This window comes from Crocuta crocuta, unplaced genomic scaffold, assembly GCF_008692635.1.
Source record: "Crocuta crocuta isolate KB4526 unplaced genomic scaffold, BGI_CrCroc_1.0 scaffold231, whole genome shotgun sequence".
Lineage (NCBI taxonomy): Eukaryota > Metazoa > Chordata > Mammalia > Carnivora > Hyaenidae > Crocuta > Crocuta crocuta.
In genome coordinates this window covers 3,358,601-3,377,112 of record NW_027528357.1, presented here as the reverse complement: position 1 = coordinate 3,377,112, position 18,512 = coordinate 3,358,601, and the positions used below count along the sequence as shown (strand labels likewise).

At 45.9% G+C, this 18,512-nt stretch overlaps 1 protein-coding gene across 1 annotated transcript in view; it reads left to right on the top strand.

Annotated features, from left to right (window-relative positions):
• The first annotated feature begins 370 nt into the window (after positions 1 to 370).
• Positions 371 to 18,512, top strand: part of FHOD3 (formin homology 2 domain containing 3) — a 403,414-nt gene continuing 385,272 nt past the window's right edge. The window contains 3 exon segments of the mRNA XM_077753850.1: positions 371 to 379; positions 643 to 749; positions 13,008 to 13,072. Of these exon segments, the coding sequence (XP_077609976.1) occupies positions 371 to 379; positions 643 to 749; positions 13,008 to 13,072 (181 nt within the window).

Genomic DNA, 18,512 nt, shown 5'->3' with positions numbered 1-18,512 from the left:
GTTCCACATATGAGTGAAAACGTATGGTATCTGTCCTTCTCTGCCTGACATATTTCACTTAGCATAACACCCTCCAGTTCCATTCATGTTGCTACACATGGCCAGACTTCATTCTTTCTCATTGCCATTCAGTATTCCATGGTATAGATGAACCACATCTTCTCAATCCATTTGTCAGTTGATGGACATTTAGGCTCNCCTTATAGATTTTGGATTCTAGCCTTTTATCTGATATGTCATTTGCAGCTATCTTTTCCCATCCTGTCGGTTGCCTGTTACTTTTGTTGATTATTTCCTTTGCCGTGTAGAAGGTTTTTATCTTGATGAGGTGGTGTTTTCATTTTTGCTCTTGATTCCCTTGCCTTTGGAGATGTGCCCAGTAAGAAATCGCTGCAGTTGAGGTCAAGGAGGCTGTTTTCTGCTTTCTCCTCTAGAGTTTTGATGGTTTCCTGTCTCACATTCAGGTCCTTCATCCATTTTGGGTTTATTTTTGTGTATGGTGTAAGAAAGTGATCTAGTTTCATTCTTTTGAATGTTTAATGCTTGATTTAAAAAAATACATGAGGGCAATGTGAAGAGATTTCTTCTTACAAAGATCCCATCCCAAGAGGAGGCTGGGCTTAAAGGCTCTTTCTTTTGCAGCTCGACGACTGTACGCTACAGCTCTCCCACAATGGTGCCTACCTGGACTTGGAATCCACCCTAGCAGAGCAACGGGATGAGCTGGAAGGCTTCCAGGATGATGCTGGGTAAGAGCGATGGTTGTCCCTGCTGACTAGTCCCCACCTTCCAAGATATGGGGGTACATTAAGGCCTTAAAGTATTCAGGGGAAGCCACTATAGCTTTGACCTTCTCTTCTCTCAGAGTCACTCAAAAGAAGGGAGATGCAAGTGACTGACCAGTAATAGCAAACTCTTTTGTATTTGAGATATTTTTCTTGACAAGGCTACTCAGGGGCAGGAAAATTTCTGGTATAGTTTAGTTAAGGATCTTCAAAGTTTTTTAAAAGTTTGTTTATTTTGAGAGAAAGGGAGAGTATGAGCAGGGGAGGGGCAGGACAGAATAGAGAGAGAATCTCAAGCAGGCTCTATGCTATCAGTGCAGAGCCCAAAGTGGGATCGAACCCACGAAACTGTGAAATCATGACCTTACCTGAAATCAAGGGCTGGACACTCAACCGATAGAGTTACCACGTGCCCATAAGTTATTTTTTTTAAAAAACCAAATATAATTAAATTAATATTTTCTAGATTTTAGTAGTTTGACAAGTATTTTTTTTTTCAATTATAATCTTCTTTTAATGGAATTGATGTTCTTATATGGGGAAACGATATACACAGATAATCTGAATATATTCTAATATAAGCGTTCTCTAGTAATGAAAGCATAAGACAGATGAAAATAAGATATTACAAGAATATAAACTTATAATTCTGTATTCAGTAATAATATCCTTTAGAAATAAAACTGAAATAATGACATTCTCAGATGAAGGACAACAGATTGGTTTCAAAATATCTTCTAGGGTATCTTTAGTTATTGGAATAACTAAAACTAAGTAAAACTAGTAATATCTTCCAGAGATATACATAAATAATATTTTCAATATTTCCATTTTTCTTAATTGTATTAATGTTATTTCTATATTATCTTTTAAATGACATGAGTTATGCTTCATGAAATCATGCTTGATTCAAAGTAGAGCTATTAAGGGGCGCCTGGGTGGCTTAGTCGGTTAAGCGTCCGACTTTCACTTAGGTCATGATCTCGCGGTTCGTGGGTTCGAGCCCCGCGTCGGGCTCTGTGCTGACTGCCGGCTCAGAGCCTGGAGCCTATTTCAGAGTCTCTATCTCCCTCTCTCTCTGACCCTCCCCTGCTCACGCTGAGTTTGACAAGTATTTTAAGCATTGTTTTTTAATATCTTCCTGGATATTTAGTTTCCTTAGCAGATGCTCTAGTAGATTATTTTGTACTACATCATCTTTTGAACTCATCACAGTGGGGAAAATAATTAGTAATTATGTTAATTAACATCAAGTTACTTTTAGCTTACATTTGGAATGCTTTATACTTCTGATTGCTGTAAATCTGAATAAACCAATACACATAAAAAAATCAGAGATGTGTACAGAAAGTAAAATCACTGTAGAAATATAAACATACAGTCGGCTATTCCTATATTTATTGGTTAATGAAATAGCCTTTTGATTAGGGCCCCTTGCCTTCCTTTCTGTTCTCATCCACTCTGAACCAAGTATATCTCTGATTTCATCACCTTCCTCCTTAGAAACCTTCAGAGATTTCTTGTTGCTTCCAAATAATGCTTAGCTGTATTAATCTGGTTTTGGAAGTCCTCTGCAAAAGATGCTTTGAAGCTACCTTGCCCAAGTTAAAAACAGATTACAGCCAGATGAATATTATCTGAGAATGCTGATTCTTCACGAATGGCTCAGTAAATAAGGGAAAGTGGGAGACTTAGTTTTTTTACCTGACCCTAGCTTTCCCTACTTTAACACCTGCCACAATTTATAGTCCTTTCTTCTTTAATTGTCCCTCAGTTGTCTGCTGCTAAAGCTCTACTAGGTGAGAACTGGACCTATCTGAATATCTGTCATCTAGTATCTTCTCAACACATTATAGGTATTTACTGAACCTTGGTGGCCAGGTAAATGGCAGGATCCCACAATGAAGTCCTGAAAAACATGACCATGAGCCCTAAGGCTAGGGTCCTTGGTAGGAACCAGCAAGGTTTTCTGAGGACCCAGCCATGTGTGGGAACAGACACACATCTGCTGCCATCATCTGGAAACTACGATAGGCTATACACACAGGAGGGGTATCATTATTATGTCACACCAGGTTCTATTCATCATCATTTAAAAAATAACATTATTAGATTGATAGGCTTGAGAAAATTCCATTGCTATAGTTTTTACTGAATATTTGACTGACATCCCTTTATATAAGATGTCAGAATTCAGGCTGGATGACAGTGTAGTTGAATGACCTCACTCCAGGAGTGTTATGAGTAGATTACTGTCAACCTGAAAAATATCTCTACTGGTGTTATAGTTGAAGACTGTGCCCTGTTTGATTTTTTTTCTTTATCAAAATTTGAATGATTTGGAGTTGGGAGCTTGGGGGGAAAAGCATCACTACGTTAGACAGCAGTATCAAGAGTTAAGAATGGGGAAGCAAATAACTTTTACAGAATGCCTGCTATGCCAGCTGCTATACCGACCACCCTATTCATGGCCTGTATATTTAATAGTTCATCCTCATAATGGTCATGTAACTGGATCTGATTATTTCTGTTTTTCATTTGAAACAATTGAGGGTCAGGAGTTAAATTACATGTCCAAGGAGACAGAGCCAGTAGAGGGTGGAGCCTGTGCAAGTCTGTACTCCCCCAACCATCCCGGAGCTTCTGGGCAAAGGCATTTCAGGTTTACTCAGGATGTACATTGGCACTTTGGGTGACATAGGTTGGTTCATGCAAGGACATCATGGGTCCCAGGCTAAAACAAGGTTTAGTCAAAGAGCACTTAAGTGCACTGCACAGAGGCTCCGGAGAAGACACATCTGCTGCCATCATCTGGCCCTGTCAGCATCAGCATCCAGGCACAGCCATTCCTCGAGAGCCAGGAACCCTGCTGCATGCTCCCCAGAGGGGATCCCGGGGCTTTACTTTTCACTCCATTGCTTTGCGAATCATCACCTGACTGTGGGACCATCTCATAGGAGCAGCCTTGACTCCACTTCTGCACCCTAAACCTAAGATGCATTATAGCAAGACAAGAAGGTAGGACTCATACGAGGGAAACTGAACAGGAGAAAGTAGCCAGATCATGTTGGCTAGTTGTGCTTTTGACAGGTGGGCCCCAAACTCACCCAAGATGGGACTTGATGTCTTTTAAAAAGTCTGGGTCTGTGGTGACTTGCCCCTTGTCCTTTGGAATGTACTCAGGATGACATTCCTTTTTGTCTGGAAGAGTACGAAGAGGCCACCTTTACTGACACTGGTGTGGGGCCACCTGGCCTAGGTTGCAGGGTAATGCCGTCCTGGCCTTGCCAGGTCACGCTGTGAACTCTGAGGCATTGACCACCACCGGGCCCTGGCGGCATATGGCAAATTGCTGGGAGCTAGCTGGGAGCAGCCTGCAGGCTGAGCCTTCCTGCGCAGACGGGCCGTGTCTGGTCCATCTGCACTGTCATTTGCACTGAGTGTCCCTACTAAGTCCTCTCCTAGGAGGTGTGGCATTTGGCAAAGGCCGTTTCTCCCACAAATGACAGTGAAAACATAATTTCCTTCTAGTTAAGAATTGCCTTTTTGAGGTATGGAAAGGGCAAATGAAACCATTCTTTCTCTTGATTTGTGTGAATTATAGTAAAAATCTGCTAGTGTTGTGACCATACAATGAAGATGTGTGGCAGTCGNTGTACAATGTGTTCTGAGAGAATTTTCCTTGCTGGAAGAGTTGCTTTGTTTTTGTCCATTACTAAAAAAATTTATTTTTGCTCTTTTATGCCAGAACTAAAAATTAACTCATTCCTTGTTTAGAATTATCATGTAAGCTATTGCTAATCGGAGAAGAAGAGAAAGACCTTTGAAGGTAGAAGGATGAAGTAATTATTATGCTACCAAAATGGAGCCAGGTCTTTTTATTGCCTTCCAAGGCCAGGGAAATCGGCAACCACAGCATGGTGTAGGGGAAACAGAAGCCCTGAGCCCCCTGGGTTATTATTCCTGACGCTGCCATTGTGTGACCTTGCACAAGCCACGTTATCTCTAATGGGAGTTTATAAAATTTATTTATAAAATGAGGACATTATTACCCAAGTCCATTTCCCTCCCCGTGTCAGCAGGGACCCCAACGAGGTCTCTGGGACCAGAGGAGAGCACAGCGGGGAACAGAATGGTGTAGTGGTTTAGGACATGGGCCCTGCCATCTCATGGCTGTGTCACCATGGGAATGCTACATCACCTCTCTGAACCTCAGTTTCCTAGTAACTGGGGATAACCCCAAAACATCCTTGTTGGGTTGTTGCAGGGAAAGCTATGATGATGTGCAGTAGCTGAAACATTAAGCTAGTTCTCAGCATAGAACACAAGCTCAAAAGTGGTATCCTTTACTATAATGACAGTCAGAATTTGAGGAGGAGATACACTGAAATGGGAATCTGGATTGTAGGCCTGGAGGGGTCCATGCAGGTTAACCACTCTGAAATCTCATTTCTTTGAGTTAAGGGTACCAGGGCTAGATCCTTGCCCACAGGGCAGAGGCTGACAGAGAGCCCCTGCTTTGTTTTTGCTTATTTCCACCCCCGGTGCCTCTGAAAGAAAACCAGTGCCAGCTGAGGGGCACAGGGGTCTGTCACGGAGAAGGTGGGACTTGAGGTGGGCCCCGAGGTGGGTAGTGGCTTTGTGAGATCAAGGGGACCGTTGGGGAATCATAGTGCTGCAGGGTGCTCTGAGGACCGTTGTGGCTGCTGCACATGGGGTGTGCGTCCCTGAGTGCTCCTAGCTTTGTCTCAGTCACTCAGGGTACTCACTTTTGGCTGCGTTCAGGCCTGCGCCCGAGGGTCAGCTTTGATAGTTTCCCAGGTTCCTCATCTGCCAGGGGGCTGCTAACTACCCCTGGGCCGCAGGCCTGCCCTCACAGGGCTGAGTGTTGGTGGGGAAGTCAAGGGCAACCATGTGGGGTGGTGGTGGGGTAGAGAAAGAGAGTAGCAGTGTGAGGCTTGTGGCTGAGACACAAGGGTGTCAGGCCAGGCAGGGCTGGAAAGGGGTGAGCATTCGCAGGTGCTTAGAGCCAAATACTCCTGGCCAAAGCTGCCTAGAAATGGGGGCTTCTAGGTGCCTGCTTCAGGAGGTTTGGCGTGGGGCCGGGATTCTGGCCTCTTCAGGAGCTCCTCAGGTGGTCTGATGTTCCGCCAGGAACCTGTAGCACAGGTGCTCAGTCCTCAGAGAGTATGGCCACCACCTGAGGAACTTTAACAATTTCCTTCCCTGCCCAGCTTCAGACCAATGAAGTCAGAACTTGGGGGTGGGCCCAGGCAGAGGTGCTTTTAAAGCCCTCCAGGGCTGCCTGGGAGACCATTCCTGAAAATACTGCCGGAAGTTGGGCTATGGAGCATGAGCCCCCCCCCCCGCCGCCCACCGCTGAGCAGGCTATGCACTTGGGAAGGTTCTACGTGCCCTCGAATGCAGGTGCAGGAGCCCCTCTGCTGGGGCCGTGGTGCCCCTCTGCTGTCAGCTTTGCAGTCCATGTGCTTCCGGACCCCAGGGAGTTGGGGCGAGCTTTCATTTGACTCTTAGGTGCCTGATTCTCAGCCTGTAGCCCCAAGGAACTGCGTGTGGGGTCCACGAACCCCTGAGGTTTCTGCAGAGTTTGTGCATGTGCAGAGTTTTGGGTGGGGAAAGCAGCCGTGAGGAGCTGAGCATGGAACTCGCCGGGATGGCACCTTTGGTTGGAAAGGGCTGGTTGTCTCCCTCACGGTGACCAGGGGCACCGTGGCTCGGTGGTCTGCAGTTTGAGCCTTGCACACACGGAGAAGACCAGAGACCATAACCTTCACTGATTTGCCAAAGGAGCCTGAGGCCACAGGCCTGCACTCTCAGCTGAAGGTAATCGCTTAAGAGGAAAAGGGGGGAAAACTGCTCATCGCTTCCTATCCGTGCCATAACCAAAGTCTCTTTCAACTTGGGAGGAGTTTTGTATGTGGGTAGGTTTTTCAGGTTTAAGAGGTTTTAGATTTAGGTTCAATATGTATCTTAGATGATATCTCTACTAGACCTAGAAACAGAGGAGACACAGGTAAACATGGGACTGGTTAAGGTTGTTTTCCTATCAGACAGTAGGATGGGAAGACCACCTCTTTCTTCAAACTTGACATTTTGGGATGTAAAGAACTCTTTGAGAATCTATTGAAAGGCTGTGAAACTTCTCCCCATCTAAAACCTTGCACAGCAGCCCTAGGCCAGTGCTAGGCCACCTCTCAGTAACCTAGAGGAAATCTGCTTAGAAATGCTGGCTTCTAGGCAGCTGGGTGGCTCAGTTGGTTAAGTGTGTGACTCTTGATTTGGGCTCAGGTAACCATCTCCTGGTTTTTGAGTTTGAGCCCTGCGTTGGGCTCTGTGTTGATGGTATAGGGCCTGCTTGGGATTCTTCCTTTCTCTGCCCCCCCTTTCTCTTTCTCTCAAGATAAATAAACTTAAAAATACTAAAAAAGAAAAAAATGCTGGCTTCTAGGTGCCTACTTCAGGTTTAGCGTGGGGCCTGGGATTCTGGCCTCTTCAAGAGCTCCTCAGGTGGTCTGATGTTTGGTCAGAAGCTTACAGCATAGGCTCTCCGTCTCCATCGGAGAGTATGGCCACCACATGAGGAACTTTAATAGTTTCCCTTCCTGCCCAGCTTCAGACCAATGAAATAAGAACTTGGGTGGTTGGCCCAGGCAGTGTTCCCTTTTAAGGCTCTCTAGGGCTGCATGAAAGAGACTGTTCTGTAGGAAATCTGACAAGAGAGAATGAACTCCGGTGTTGAGTGGACTGTGGGAGTGGAAACGCTCTAAGTAGCTTCAAATGCCAAATTGCATCCCAGGACAAAGATGACATCAGGTGGGAGTGGGTGAGCTCAGGTGGGCGCTGGGCTTTAAAGTGTGGGTGGGAGTCAAAAGAATCATGGATTGCAAAGAGGGAATCCTTCTAAAAGTCAAGTACAAGGGAGGGTGGCCACTGTGACCTAGCGTGCCTGAGCCTGGTTGCTGAGGAAGGTGGGATTGGGGGTAGTTTGGGTTCTGTGTTAGGAAGGGAGGGTGTTGTGAGTCTAGAGCTGTGGTACTAGTTGACTGACTACAGCAAAACATGAGTAAAATAAACACATGACATTACTAGCTGGTTAACTGTGACTTTAGAAAAGTAGCAAGGTTCTGGGGTGGGAGCAACTCGGGCAGAGGGAGAAGGCTTATGCTAATTAGGTTATGTCGAGCCATATTCGAGGTGTGCAGTGCCCAGGTGAGACACATTGGCCTGGGACCCAGGTGAGAAGCATCAAGGACCAGGGAGGCTGGGGTGATCCCTTGGAAGAAGGGAGTTGTAACCCTATAACTTTAAAAATGAAGTCCAATTAAAAAGAGGATAATTAGGGACATTTGAAGGATGATCTGTTGATGACAAGATGCTCTTAGGAGCTCAGGATTATTTTACCTTTCCACTTTGCCATCCTTAGGGGGTGGCTTCCATCTTTCCTGTTTGATCACTCTTTAAATGTGGCTACTTCTAGTATCATTGAGGCAAGAGAGCATGTAGTGGTTAGGGTAAATCTTGAACCAAAACAGGAAGGTTTCAAGAAGTTTGGGGGCACTTGGGTGGTGGCTCAGTGGGTTGAGCATCCGACTTGGTTTTGGCTCAGGTCATGATCCCAGGATCATGGGATTAAGCCCTGCCTGGGTCTCCATGTGGAGTGTGGGGACTGCTTAAGTTTCTTTCTCTCTCTGTCTCCCCCCCCGGCCCCTCTCCTGGGTTCCTACTCTTTTTCTCTCAACAGCAACAAAAATATAAATAAAAAGTAAGATCAGCTTCTTGTTTAGGAGTTCAAATGCAGACTGTCGTCCTTAGGACTGGTGGAACAGCTGCCGCATCCTCAAAATGCGGATTCCATCTCTGTATCCAGAGTGATCGCTTCAGCTTTTACCTGCTCCTCTGCATCCCAGCCGCCTGGGGGAAAGCAAAGGCTAGCAGGGGTGTGTGTCCATTCCTTGTGCACATAGCGTTCACTCCTTTGGAGTGAGAGGAGTTCTGTGCTTCTGTCCTGAGGCGGGATGTACTTTGTACCCTGGCATATCCTGTACTCTCCAGCACACAGTAGACCCCTCTGAACGTGGGTGGAATGAGGGAATGGAGGAGTAGCCATCTGGGAGGCAGATGTAGGGAGGTGGTAGCTCAGGCTTTGGGGTCAGACTTGCCGGGAAGAGTTCGAGCTCTATCACTTTCTAGCTGTGTGACTTCACGGTTGCTTAATCTTTCTGGGCCTCAAGTTCTTCCCTTTAAAAACAGCAATGTAACCTACTTCATAGTAATTTTGTGAAGACTAAATCTGCATATAAAGAGGGCTGGGAACCAGGCGAGAAGCATTAAGGACCAGAGAGGCTGGTATGATCTCTTGGAGGAAGGGAGTTCTGAACCTAAAGCTTATCTTTAAAAATGAAACCGAATCAAAAAGTGGGTAGTTCCATGCCTGGCACATAATAAACATTTCATAAATGTTAACAACTTAGCATTATTTTTTGAACCCAAACTGACCTAGTATCCAGTTGGGAACAGAGGAAAAGTACACCTGTGATTTAACTTCCTCAAAGTCTGAACAGTGAAACAGACAAGTACATTTTTACTGGAAAAGTGGGGATAAAATAATTGTTAATTAGATGAATAATCTAATTTCCCTAAAAGTGATTATTTCCCTAAAAGAAGCAAAAAATTAGCCACATTCTAAAAATCCTAGATTTTGAGAATCAGTACTAGCAGTGAGAGAGCCGTATATTAAAGAAACAAAGATCTACCTTCCTCCAGTATGTCATCATCGAGCAGTTAGAAAATGAAGCTGTGGCGGGAGGAAAGCAATCAGAAGTAAAAGGCCCTTACGATGGATGCTCTCCATGCATTGACCTTTGAGACCTATTTAAATAAAATCTGAAACTTCCTCTAATGCTTGAATTCTTAGAATAAACCTGATTTGGTTAGCCAATATTTTCTTCACTTGCATCATAATTTTTTTAAAAAATATTTTTATTTCTAGGAGAGAGAGAGACAGCGTGAGCAGGGGAGGGTCAGAGTGAGAGGGAGTCACAGACTGAAACAGGCTCCAGGCTCTGAGCTGGCAGTCAGCACAGAGCCCGACGCGGGGCTAGAACCCACGAACCGCGAGATCATGACCTAAGCGAAAGTCAGACGCTTAACCGACTAAGCCACCCAGGCACCCCAATTTTTTACAACATCTTCTCTGCCCCCATTATTTTTTAAATGGTTATTTTGAGAGAGAATTCCAAGTAGGCCCCATGCTGTCCGTGCAGAGCCTGACATGGGGCTCGGTGTCTCAAACTGTGAAATCATGATCTGAGCCGAGTCAGAGTCAGATGCTTCACTGACTGAGCCACGCAGGTGCCCTGCATCATAATTTTTTACTGTGTGTGCTTTTTGTTAGGCTCTCAGCATTGAGGTTAAACCAGGCTCTAAGAACACCTGGACTCCTCACTGTCCGGAAGCCCTAGAGAAGGTGATGTAGTGGGGCGATCCTGCAGCAAAGGGCAAGATGGTGCAGGTGACGCTGGAGCCCTGCTTTCAGCCTGGGTCTGTTCCACCAGCGATGAGGCTTGATGGAGTTGATCTCCTTTCTCCAAGTTTTACTTTCCTCATCTGCAGAATGGGCATAGCCATGGCACCCACGTCAAAGGCGGGAGAAACGGGGGTGAGGTGGGAGGTGAAGGACCCCTTCTGTGTACCAGGCTGCAGTGACCACCACTTCCCTCTGCCTAGGCTAGTCCTCTTTGCTAGGAGCTCCTGGGATTTGGGGCCTCATTTCTCTCAGGTGGCTTCCACACCTCGTGGCCCCCAATTCTACACAGGTTTCTTCCACTAAGAATTTTGTGTACAGGGGCGGGCAGGGAAGAAGATAGAATGTCGACACAGAGGAATTATAAGTGCTAAAACTACAAAATAGGCCTTTTTTCTGTGGCCTTTTTTTTTAAAGATTATTTAGGGGGAGGGCACAGAGAGGGGGAGAACAAGAACCCCAAGTGGGCCCTGCACTGACAAATGTGGGGCATGAACTCCTGAACCACAGGGTCATGACCTGAGTGGTGAGGTCGTTATCTGAGTGGCGACCAAGAGTCAGACACTTAACCAATTGAGCCACCCAGACGCTCCTTTTCTGTGGCCTTTTAAATTCCCTTAGGGTTTAGCACAAACCAAGCTGATGGCTTGCTTTCTCAGTGTACATACACAGAGAGAGGGCCTCTCCAGGGTGGTGCGCCTGCCTCAGTTTCCTCAGGAAGACCATCCTGGTTTGCACACAAGTGCCTGGAATCCCAGACAACCATGTCACACGCCTTCTGTGGGACTAGAGAATTCAGTGGGAAAACAAGCACTTCATCAGCATCGGATTTTTGTAGTTGTTTGAAGATAAAAGTGGGGCTATCAGTTGGCCCTTCTGAACTCTTCAAGAACTTGAGGTTTTCTGAAATATTTTCCCTGGCCATTCCATACTTTCCCCCCACATCTGGACATCTAAAGCATGTACTTTGTCTACATGCTTTATTTATTGACTCATAACTGCTGATAACATGAGTACAGAAAATCTTCCAGATCTATGGTTGTAGGGTTGGCTGTTACTCATAATTAGGGTCTGGCCTTCACTCCTTGGTTCTCCGGGCCCCTGTTCAAAGCGTGGCTTCTGCTCATCTCTGGGTGAGGCTACACACCTGGTGACTGCACCCCTACTCGCCCGCCCCCACCATCCCAGAACACCTTTCCTGTTGCCTTTTTCCACAACACACTGAAGTCTTCTCATTCATTCTGTTCCATGCACTTGGAACTTTCTAGTATGCTCACAAGAACTGAAGGAGCATCAACATCTGGATTGTCAGTAGGAAAAGCTGTGTGTGTGTGTGTCTGTGTCTGTCTGTCTGTGTGTGTGCATGTGTGCGCATGTAGAAAGTTTTGAAGTCTGGGTTAATAGGAATCCAACCTTGTGAAGAGTCAAGTGTTGTATATTTGCTACAAGCTGCTCGAGACCAGTGCCTTGCGCATGGCAAATGTAAAAGCATCAGAGGAACACAAAGTAGAAAGGAGGGGCTTGGCGGGATCTGAAGGGACCCTAAATGCCCATCTTGTGCTTATGAGCAGCTGCTGGGCTGGAGGCCACTGCCTGCTCTTACAGGACTGTGCAAGGGGTTTTCCTTTCTCATGGGAAAGAAACCACTTTAAAAACCATACTTCTTTATCCTCTTACCTGGTCTCAAGAATAAAATACACTGGGTGATTACTGTGAATTTATAACCATGATATTAACCTGTGCCCTGGTCAGATTTTGTTCCCCTCCCTCCAGCATAGCCACAAACCCAGGAAGCAGGAAAGCACTGGCAGGCTCTATTGTAGGGAAGCCCTGATGGGGAGAAAGGAGCTGCCAGGAGAGGGATGGCAGGGGTTTCAGCCACCGAGTGACCCAGCAGGTTATCTGCCACTGTGCTGGCTGGCTGGCTCCACTTTGTCCATCGGCTCCCCACTTTTTCCAAATCCCAAAGCCTTTGTTACCCTTAGGCAGACAGCTCTGCTCTTTTCTCCCATTTATCTGCTTCTCTTAACTGCCATCCTTCTCGGCTCAGGGTGGGACGAGCCCCTCTAGGAGCAGAGTTAGGGCAAAGGGCCATCCTGTTTGCTTCCCTGAAGTGAGAAGGAGGCAAAGGTGAGACAAAGCATGGTATAAATTGGCATTCCTGAGAATAAATAGCCTGTAAGCTGTTGGGTAGACTCCCACCTTCCTGTGAATGAAGAGTAAAAGCTGTAATAGTATTGACCTGATGGATAGCAAACCAGCTCTTGGTGATGTATATGCCTTCCGTCTAGATCCAAAAATGTAAACATGGTCAGAGGCATGATTGAGCAGATTTGTGGTGTTCTATTCCAGGGATTTCACTTGGTGGCTGCAGATCTTAGAATTTTCCCAGCATGGGTACGTGCAAACTCTGTGGCAGAGACAAGTTGACCAGGTTAGCCAATAAAAGCTGTGTGCCCATCCAACAGAATCAAACTTGATTGTTTTATTTTCTGTGAAGCCCTGTGACCTCCTGTTTTTTTCAGGATAAATTCTTGTTCTGTACAGGTCCCTGCTTATCTAGAATCTCTTTGAGGTGGGTGTGCCAGAACTTTAAAGTTGATTGATAGCATATAGCTAGGTGTCATCTCGGTGACTGCTCTGATACCCATGTATATTTTGTTTCCTGTCTCCATTAGGCGGGGCAAAAAACACAGCATCGTCCTGAGGACACAGCTGTCCGTGAGGGTCCATGCCTGCATTGGTGAGTGATACGTGTGATGAGAAATGTCATTAAGCAATAAAATACTTAGGATCATGCTATCCATTGGGATTAGTCTTTATCCCAGATGGTTAGTTTAGTGAAGCCATTTTTGGCAATAGTTTTTGAAGACCTGTTTCATTGCGACGGCCTTCGCTTTTTGGTGAGTGAGTAGAGCTGGAGGTAAGACAGATTGTTGATGAGATTCTTGATGGGGCTGTGTCCGTGTGAACCTCCAGCCGGTTGAAGTGATCTTCACCTGCCTTCTGGTGGCTCCACGAAGCTCACTGTGGAGAAGCGGGGGCTGAGGCTCCAGGCTGCGGTCAGGTGACAGAAAGGGATATCTCGCATCAGTGTAGGATGGGGCATCCTGTAGATCCAAAGCAATATGGTGTCAAGTGGATGTATTCGTGGTTCAGAATGGTTTGTGAGTGATCACACTGGGACCCCACAGGGCCCATTCCTGCAGCCATTTTCTTGTACCTGTTGTTTTTGCCATCTATACATGTGGGTTGAATGGCAATGAAAGCAGTTACTTATGTAAAGTGAACAATTTTTATGTAAAGGATATCTAAAACTGTGGCCTGATTTCCTCCTGGCATTGGGCCAAGTTGAAGCAAGGCTCTAGTAACTTAAAAAGAAAGAAAACTAAAAATCATTTTATACATACAAGTTTTCCAAATCTGAAAAGTTCAGTTCTTATTACAGGTGATCCTAATTCAAGACTTTAATTATGAAAGCAGAAGTCCTTTCCTAGAGGTCCAGTCTATACCTGGAGTGTGGTAACTGAATGAAGTGGAAAGGATGGTTTCCGGTCCCTTGTCTTCCTCCGTATTTCTTTGTTGGAGAACCAGGGATGGAGGGAGGGAGGGAGGGTCTGAATGTAGAGGGCAACCATGTAATTTAAGGTCAGCTGGTATTAGGTGTGCAAGGACGTAAGAGTCTCCAGTGACCACCTTTGTCTGGCTGTGGCCAGCGAGTAATTGTATAGCAGTCCTAAACCTCAGGAGTGGGAGGGTTCCTAATCTGGTTGGAAGTACTGTGAGGTCCGTAGGAGCCTCAGCAGTGAATGTTTGTCAACCGCCTGTAGCACTGAGTGACCATGAACTCTGTAGTACAAAAATAGGCAACATATATTTAATCATCTGCTTTTTTACTACCTTCTTGACACTTTTTCCAGTTATTTCATATATGTAAGTCATGTCTATCTGATGAAAAGGTCTGTGACCTAGGACTTGGGATAACCCCCTTCCCCCAAATCCAGATCTAGAACAAATTCCAGTAAGTAAGGGGCTGAATATCATTGAAGTTACATACTGCTTGAAGTGTAGCTGGTAACCAGTAGAGATTGGGGACGGGAGTATGCATTGGTATTTTCCATGACACTAAGGCAGGCGGAAGCAGATGAACACTAGAATAAGCTCGATATGAATCCTAATGAACTAATTTCTGTGAAGTAAATGCAATTCTTTGCACACGAATATTTCATATTTTTTAAACAGCTGTGTTATGGACTTGAGTTAACTTAGGTATTCTACAGTTTCATGTAATACATGTATGATGTAAAACAAACAAGTTCTCGTAGCACACCCAGCACCAGCAGCTGGTCCAGCGCTCTCTCAAGATTTGCACGTCTTCCTGCAGGAGTGCTTGATCTGGGTGCTGACGGCACTGCTGTGTTTGTTCCCAAACCTCCCTGGGCCAGCTGTGCTCTTGCTATTGGAATTAAGTAATGGGATGAAATGGTATGTGAATATCTTATACATGGATTAAACAGGAGTATAAAAAGTCACTGCTTCAAAAATTCATTGACTATTTTGGACAAGATTGAAAACGAGTTACTATAAAAGTGTTCATCAACATAGGTGGTTTGTGACAACTGTTAAGAATTGGGAATATTGCAAAAAATCCAGAAGGGCTCTAGTCTTCACAAGTATCTCTGTTCTTGCTTGATTTCACAGAAATGGACATAGGAAATCCCAGACCACATTACTGGATTTGGTCCACGGAGAATTCTAATTAGTAGACCCTGAGTCAGAGAAAGGTCATAGCTCGGAACTAGGTGTGAAGGTGTGTGCCCTTACCATGCCGTATGTCTGATATCTCCTAACAGGCAAACCAGGATGGTCAATTTCCACAAATTGACTGCAATTTGTAGCTGCAAGTTAAATAAAGCTTTAAGGTATTTATTACCTTAAAAGGATTTTGTGCTTTAATTAGTTCTCACCACTCATTACCTCAGCCCTAATTACGTCAGGTGGAAGAGTTTGTATAAATCAACATGGGTACCCAAGAATTAATGCTTTTTCTTTGTATCAAAAAACCTTTCTTGTTTCATTTCCTATTATTGGCAAGATCTGGAATAGATTTGTTATAATAGCACTAAATGTTATCCTTTGGTTAGGTATAGAAAATGGAATGTACGTGTGATGTGTATGAAGTACCAACCCCCATTGTGACATATTCTTTCCCTTTCCAAATGGCAATATTAGATGAGATTTCTTTGGGATGAATAAACCAAACCTGGAATGATCTTCAGTTGAAATGAGAAAAGAAAACATGACAAGTGGGGAGAAAACCTTTTTCATTACAGTTGTGGAGTCTTTGTTTCCTTCCCAGATGGTTTCCCTTCCTTGCCATGAAAGCAATGGTTAAGTAATTACGGGCACTGGACAATGACTGTTCTCTTAGGCCTGGCACCATATGCCATTTCCCCTACGACCCCTTTCCCACCACACAACTGGACTGGAAGGAACGGGATCAGTTTTGTCTCAGGGGTTTAAAATGCTATCAAGTCAATTTCTCCAAAGTGTTTTTTACACCCTACAACCTCCTTCATTCCTGTTTTTATTAAGTATAAGAATGTTTAGAATCCAGAACTGCATGTTGATGAATTGGAGGTGACATGCCCTTGGAATTCTCCAGTGTTAACTTTGGAATTCTGTACCCGATTGTGACAAGAGTGGCGTGGAGCCTTTGCGGTCAGCAATCAAGCTAACCTCCCCAAAAGTGAAGGCCATCGGATGCTGCTTTCAAGGTCATGGCTGGCAGCCGATGAAGGCCTTTTCTGATAGTGAAACGGTGCTGAAGCAGGAAGTTGGAATGGGATTTCAGTGTGGAGAGAGACCTTTAAGCTCTTTGTACCCCTTTGTCTTCTCCACTGTAATTTTGATTTCTTTGTGCATTTTGGGTTTGACCACTTGATGTAACATTGTAGCAAACGATGCATGACTTGCCTTCCAAATCTAGCTTCAGTCTCTTAAACTGACCGTTCCGTTGTAGGCATGAACTGAGATACGGATGGAAAAAAAACAACAACATCTGATAGGCATGTAAAGTCTGCATTTTTATGAGGTTAGCTGGAGAAAAGAAATTATTTGGTCCCTGGAAGTGATGTTATTTCCAGACACCAGAAAAATGTTCAGAGGGCCAGCTGGCCCTGCTGACTCAGTCTCCCCTTAAAGAGAAAAGGAGCAGAATCATTGCAGGGGTAACAAATGGAATTGAGGACTTAAAAAGGGTTTGAAGCCCTTAAAATCCTAAAGGTGCTTTCTGAGGGTTTTCTACTGGCATACTTCTAAAGCATTTTGTTGGGCTTAAAGCTACTGCTTCAGTTTTCTGGACCAAGCCCTATCTTCTCATTAAGGGAATGAATAAACGCTGTCCAGTGGTGATCTGAGACCCATAAGGTGGACACTGTGAAGTATCCAGCATTGAATTAAAAGGATGCATTGGCTGATACAACTACACTGTAGTTGCGAAGAACGACCTGGTGCAAAGGGGTTTTAGAGCCTTTAGAGGAGTTTCCCTAAAGCCTAGGCAGATGCGGTCTGCCCGTCAAAATGGAGCTGAGGAAGGCAGAGACTGCGAGGTAGCTGAAGTGGCTAATCTCTCGATGAGGTTAGTCTCCTTGCTCATTAAAGGTCAAGTCCCTGAGAGTGGACATTTGTAGAGGTGACAGGCACATTAGGAGAAAGCTGCTTCATCCACTGGTGAGAAAGGAGTCCATTTCCAGCAACATGGACAACAGAATGAGGCCTCCAGGTGCCATTGGCCAGGCCTTTTCCTCTCCGGAGCTGAGTCCTCCAGCTCTGTGCTTTGTGCTGGACTGTTCCAGCAAAGGCGCTAATGATGAATGGAGTGGGTGGGCAGCATTTCAAGAAGAACCTTCTAGTGTGGGCATGATTGAGGAGATTCAGCTCAGATGTTAGCTGTGTGAGAGGAGGCTGCTCCCCGGGGCATGGCGTCGAGCAGGATTCTGAGGCTGTGTGCAGTCTTGCTGGTTCAGGGTCTTGGATCAGTGCCAGCTCTGGTTGGTGGTGATGGAGGTTGGTGGTGATGGAGGTTGGTGGTGATGGAGGTGGCAGGAGAGCCTGTGTGGTAGCCTGCCCACTCGGGCTCCCGGTGAGGTCCACATTCTGTCTAGTGCCTGAATCTTTAGCCACAGCTGGTTTCTGTAGTTAGAAGTTGGGGAGGGGAAGTGTAACCATGACCCCTGACCACACCCACCCCCCTTTGTTCTCTAATCCTTTTCTCAGGCTCTGCCCCCTTAGGCCTATGAGTAAGCATGCTCCTGTCCTCTCCCCCCTTGCCGAGCTTCCTGACTGGGCAGAGTACCACTTGGCCGCTTCTGAGTGGCTTTTCCCTCTGTGTGAAGTTTGAGCTGGGGTTTTGTGTGGCTGAGCCCTTCTGGCCCTGCACGGAGGCCTTCCTCTAGCTTTTGTGATGTTGTACCTGGGACTCAGGTAGGCTGTTACAGGATACTGGATTTTGGACCATTAATTGGATTCCAACATGGTCCTCCCTGCCTCTTGGCTCTGGAATTCCACTGAAAACCAGAGGTTTCTTTCTGCAGAAAGCAAAACTCCTTTTTGGCCTTTTTGGGCCTAACACTGGGGTGGTATTTGCACATTAGCAAAGATGAGGAGCCCCTTAGCATGGTGGGTGCTGAAACGCCAGAGGCCTGGGCAGTGGATGTGGAGCACTTCTAGCCTGGGTGCACTGCCCCTCTGGGTCCACACGGGTGCTGCTGGCCCCATGTTGGGTGTGGCAGGCCCCCATGGCCTGCTGGGTGACTGGGTGAACTGTAAAATATGNGCTTCTTGCTGCCTTGCTGCCGTGTTCTCACAGGTGCCAGCTTCTGCTCTTAGCCTGTTTCTGTGGCCTCGGCAGAGGTTCCCTCCTGCCCCGTTTGTGGATGTCACAGTGGCCAGGCTCCTAGTTTCCTGGTCATACTCTTCCCTTGTGGGGGTTAGGGACCGTGGGTTGCATTTCCTGTCCTTCCATGTAGGGATCAACTAATTGTCCAGAAATCCTGGAGCTCATCTCTCATCCCACCCACCTTTTTTAAAAGCTTATTTTGAGAGAGAGAGAAGCGCAAGTGGGGGAGAGGCAGTGAGAGAGAGAGGGAGAGAGAGCATCCCATGCAGTCTCCGCACTGTCA